Below are 5,649 nucleotides of genomic sequence, written 5' to 3' on the forward strand. Positions count from 1 at the left end.
CCTTAGTGTTGAAATACAGGAAGCCCTGCGGGCAGTTGGCGTTGTTGAAGGAGGCGAAGCTGGCGACGGGCGCCTCGTCCGCGCTCAGCGCGTGCACGCGCAGCTCGCCGCGCGCGCTCAGCAGCAGCACGCACGGCGTGGCGCCGCACACGAACACGCCGTTGTACCCGCCCACGTTGCCTGCGCGACCGCACCGATGTGTTACACGTCAAAATCAAGCTCTTAAAAACTTCCCAGCGAGTCGCACGCAGAGGGGAGCACGAGACAAGTCACGGGAATTATTCCAAGCGAATGTAATAAAACGACAGTTTTGTAGACATATTTAAACCTATATCAATGTCAAACCCAATTTAATGTCAACATAGAGAGGGAAACATGCAAGAATTCGAGTTACACACGTCAGTTTTGACTTGACGTGATCACTTTTAATCATTTCATCACCAAATCCCCCCCCCCCCCCCCCCCCCCCCCCCCCCCCTCACCGAAGTAGCGCAGATAGCGCACATGCTCGCGCAGCGCGGCGGCCTCGTAGCCGTCGTCCGGGGCGCAGAGCGGCGCGCCGCGGAAGCCGGCGGGCGGCGCGCACGCCACGCGCGACCAGCGCAGCTTCAGGTTGCCGCGCGGGTACTTGTACGCCTGCGGGACGGGCCTCTGTGTAACTACACCTGCACCGCTCTCAATCGCGCTACAGGCCGTATATACAACTTGCTAACGTACTAACGTACTAACGTCGTTTAAGTGGGGCCTTACCGGCCGGCCTTGTAGACTGGTACGGCGATCCGTCACATTCGGCGGCCCATATGTTTCCCACTATACATACATATACAGTTCCCACTGCTGGGACACAGGCCTACCTCCACATACCGGTTTGCTCACGTAAATTTCAAACATTATCAAACCCCTAACTTCTAAATTAAAATCCCACGTCCTAACCACTGGGCCACTTTGCAAAAGCAAAGCACCATTTTGAATAAAATTTTCATGGCCCAATTTTTGATAAAAATAAAAAGATTTATAAGTAAACAAAAGTATTTCTAATATTATTTATTATCCCGTTTGAGCAACGATCATTCATAATTTTACTAAAAGTTCGCCCGTGGCACATATATGTATAGCCTATGTCACTCAGCGAAGTTACAGCTTTCTAATAGTGAAAGAACTATTTAAATCGATTCAATAGTTTTTGAGTTTATCTATTACAAATAAACAAACAAACAAATATAAAAATTCTTCCTATTTATAATATCAATGTAGATTAGTGTAGATAAATGTTGATGTAATAATGATATTACAAGATGGCAGCGGTGATACCAATGGTGAAACAGATGTCAAACAAAACATTTCACCCAAATATGCCCCGCAGCCAAAAACCCGGAGCACGGACCTGATACACCATGAGCTGGTCGTCCATCCGCAGCAGCAGCAGCGGGCGGGAGCCCTTGTTGCCGAGCCCCACCACCAGCATCTCGCGCAGCCGCTCCACGTTGGTGCTGTGGCCCGCCGTCAGCTCCTCCTCCTCGCTCGCGTTCAGCGGTATGGATACCGACTCCAGACTGTCCGCTAGTATCTGCATTTGCACGGAACGCACGCTGCTAAATTGTAATTATTTTTTCGGCTTTTTTTTATATACACCTAGTATGTACTATAGGTCTGAACACTTCATAAATAGACAATTTTCACTTTGGGTCTGAAACTTGTATGACACTGTTTAATTTTTTTTCATGTCTCGTTTTATTTATCTATCGCAATATAAATGTCTCCTTTCTTCCATCTTTCAAAAGCAGCGTCAATTAAGTCAATTATCAGCAAAATTTGTTAAAAAGTATCAATTGCACAATTTTAAATAAAAAATGCAAAGTTTAACCCTAGACAATAATAAATACCCTCCCACTAGGTGGTCGGATGATATATGTAGTTGGGATAGCTGGACGCAGATGGATGACCAAAGCCAAAGACCGGCAACTGTGGCACATTTTGGGGGAGGCCTATGTCCAACGGTGGACTAATTCGGGCTGAATGGATGGATAGATGGATGAATAATTAATACAGCACATGACACAGCACGTCTTTAAACTAATGTTAATATTGTTTACTACACCTCCCCTCCTCCCGATTCGTATATCGTGTATCCCCCCCCCACTTCCTGGAACTTACCCGCTGGCCGGCGCACACGTCCCGCACGAGGAAGCTGAGCTTCATCTCCGGCAGCGAGTATATCTCCAGGTTGCCGTTGTCGCGCAGCACGAACAGCCAGTAGGTCGGCTTCACCTCGACGAGCTGTTTCTTCCACCAGCGTGACACGCGACGCGGCACGCCGGGGTTTTTCGATTGTTCCGCTAACATTATCTGTGTGTTTTGAGTAATGATCACCGCATAATATAAAACAAAGTCGCTCTCCACCGCCTGTGTGTCTGTATGCTTAGATATTTAAAATTACGCAACAGATTTTGATAGAGTTTTATTTTAATAGATAGAGTGATTCAAGAGGAAGGTTATACACATAGTATAATATCATCCATTAAATAGTGGAGGAACACTGTTCACACCGCTAAATTATAAGAGTAAGGCAGAACGGCGTTTGCCGGATCAGCTAGTTATCATTATTTTAATATTATTATTAGAATGAAATATGAATCACCGAATAGTCAGACGCGCATAACTTCTAAACGACTGCGTCGAATGAAATTAATATTTATTTTACGTGTTCTTTATTTTCAGAAGCAGGAATGGTTGAAAAACATGTTAAAAATACAAACGAAAATTTTAAATTCAAAAAAAGAGAAGCGAAGCGAACTGATTGCTGTCAAACTAGTTTGTTATTTTGTCTTTTATTCTACTGTAACACAGTGGTATATCTGTCTATTGAGATTTGAACGATGGTGCTTGAAAATCGTAACTGTTATTTCATAATGGTTGCAGGGTAGAAATAAATAGTAAAACATTAGTAGTAATATGGGAGGATAGTGGTATAGTAGAGTAGTAGGATAGTGGGATAGCTTAAAATTGATTTTACTTTTAGTCTTTTATGCTGAATAAGTCGCTTGTCTGTTTGTTTGTTAAATAGATATATGTATACTCACGCTGGCCATAGAGGCCGGTGTCTGATCACCCCCGTACAGCAGTTCATCATCATTGAGCTCGTAGACCACGCCAGGCTTTAGACCCTCCGCTTTCACATTCTTGTTCACTTTGCCGGAAAATTCGCCTTTCACCTGGTGATCAATTATTTTTGGTGAGTGAGGTGGGACATTTTTAAAATTTCCCTCAATTGGAATAAAAAAAAAAATAATACATAGTTAAAATAATAACAAAGCGGATGTAAACTCCTACTTTAATTAAATTTGGCACAGATATATTCTGAGACCTGAGAAAGGATACATGGTAGATTTTATCTCGGAAATCGCACGGGAGCAGAAATATTGCGCGTTTTCCTTTTACTATGTGGAACAGAAAGTTAGATAGTTTAATATAAAACAAATAATATTTGGATGTAACCGGCATGTCTAAGGAACTGATAATCCCTTTTCAGCTTCAAGACGGCAATCCATTTGCGGAGGCGTAATGTCCGCAATCGACCTTACGCCTCTCCAAATGTCCATGGGCGGTGGTAGCGCTTACCATCAGCCGACCAGCCACCAGCTCCATTGGCGACGATGATAGAACCGTTCCATCGTATTATAAAACGTTGTCACATCAAACAGGTGATGATGATGAAGGTGATGAGAGGATGAGGAAGTGACCTGCACGGGGGGCGCGGGCTGCGCGAACAGGCCGCTGAGGTCCCGGTAGGGCGCCGCGCGCACCACGCCCGGCCGGTGCGGCACCGCCTGCCGCGTGGGCGCCAGCCGCGCCGACTGCGATCATGTAACATAAAAACATTCAATAAACTGAAATAAAATGCAGCTATTCCACTACAGTTCTATTGGAAATGCTTTAGAATCAAAACTATACAGAGACAAATATTTATCAAAACGATAACAGATTAAATAAAAAGAAATAAAATTTATTGTACTAAACTTCCATTGGAAACGCTTTAGAATCGAAACTAGACAGAGTTCAGTATTTATCACGATTCGTAACACAATTGAAACATGCATTTGAAAAAAACTTTAGCGACAATATTAAAAGGCTACGATTTAATGATGAAATAGTGTCTTGATGTGTTGCAATATCATTATGTGTCGCCATGTCAGTATGTGTTTCAGTATCTTGAGTGTGTCCTAACGTCATGGTGAGTCCGTAATGTGTCGCTGTGTCATCATATGTCATAGTGGCATATAAAAGACGATAAAAAGACTCGAAAAAAAATAATACCGATGCGTCCTTCGCCCGCGTTTCTCTTAACGCCAGCACCAAAGCTCTCCCGCAAGTAGACAGCACACACAAGTACGGGTCCGCCGTGATAGCGGTGCGCGCCGTCCAATCCAGCGTTATCGACTGGATGAGCGCGCCATCTGGATAAAAGACATTTTATCTTGTTAAATTCTCATTTTATGTCACAGCGGGTCACTGAGCTGGTACTTCGCCTGATGGTAAGCGATCACCACCGCCCATATACAGAGCAGAGGTAGTTCCTCAGCGAATACGCTACCTTCTAAGGGGTAAGGGTTAAGGAACGGATTGACAACATGAAAGAAGGAACAGACTGGGATAGGTGAGGAAAAGGAAACGGCTCCGGCTTCTTTTGATTTCATTTTTTATTGGCAAAGGGAGGTCGGAGGCCATAGTGTAGGCTAGCGAAATACAATCCGCGTACTACTCACTTCTAACGAGTCGTATGGCCACAGTGGTGACCTGCACCATAAACTTGTTGTTGCCGAGGTTCCCCGCGAACACCGTGGGCGCGTTCGTCATGAAGCCCGAGCTGTCCACCTCGTTGATTTCTTGCCCGGTTTGTAGGATCTGTCAAGGTCATTCAGGTCATCCTAATCTATCTATTCGTGAAAAATTTTTAAAGGAAAGAAAAAGAAATATATCACAAAGGGGGATTCGGACTTGCATCATTTTGCCAAACCGTAGCAACACCTAGCCTCTTGGCGTGGCCTCTGGCCTTAGCAATGGAGTTTCTGAATATGGGCACATTGGCAAAAAGACGTGGGCTTGAATCCCGCCTCATGATCATTTTTTTTTCTCTATTCTACAATTCTCATTTGTAAAGCATTTCAATGCTATAAGACAAAAAAATTTATATCTATCTATTCTTTTGTAGTGTCCCAGTACATACAGTAATTTTTTACACGCTTTTTATTAGCTTCACCTGTATGTTTGTTTGTATGTTTGTTTGTATGTTTGTTTGTAACCGACTTCTTTGGGCGCGATTTTGACCCACTTTAAACGGCCAGATTTCGTTCAAACTTTGTAGATTTATTGAGGACCGATGACAATACACTAATTTGATAAAATTATTCCATTTTTTAATTTGCAAAATATGATTTTTGTTAAAGCGTGTTTTTTAGTTTTTTTAAACTATTATTTATTATTATTTTTTTTTTTTGGTTAAATTGGAAATTTCTTACTTTGTGAGAACGAACCTTCAAGTTGTCCCTTTAGTCACGTGTAGAGTTTTCCCTATGTATTTGTCACATATACAGCCAACTATCCACGACCACTTCTGCCCCCACATGCTACTAATTTCACTCACCATGCTGG

General features: G+C 43.3%; 1 protein-coding gene across 1 annotated transcript in view; it reads right to left on the reverse strand.

The window, feature by feature from the left end:
* The window catches only part of LOC119836625 (cleavage and polyadenylation specificity factor subunit 1), an 18,738-nt gene that overhangs the window by 7,513 nt on the left and 5,576 nt on the right, over positions 1-5,649 (reverse strand). Inside the window, exons 10-17 of the mRNA XM_038362008.1 lie at positions 4,764-4,902; positions 4,315-4,454; positions 3,741-3,854; positions 3,081-3,212; positions 2,155-2,346; positions 1,385-1,567; positions 483-636; positions 3-180 (exon numbers count right to left, since the gene is read on the reverse strand). Coding sequence (XP_038217936.1) covers positions 3-180; positions 483-636; positions 1,385-1,567; positions 2,155-2,346; positions 3,081-3,212; positions 3,741-3,854; positions 4,315-4,454; positions 4,764-4,902 — 1,232 coding nt within the window. The remainder of the gene's footprint in view (positions 1-2; positions 181-482; positions 637-1,384; positions 1,568-2,154; positions 2,347-3,080; positions 3,213-3,740; positions 3,855-4,314; positions 4,455-4,763; positions 4,903-5,649) is intronic.

The sequence above is a fragment of the Zerene cesonia genome, chromosome 25 (assembly GCF_012273895.1).
Source record: "Zerene cesonia ecotype Mississippi chromosome 25, Zerene_cesonia_1.1, whole genome shotgun sequence".
Lineage (NCBI taxonomy): Eukaryota > Metazoa > Arthropoda > Insecta > Lepidoptera > Pieridae > Zerene > Zerene cesonia.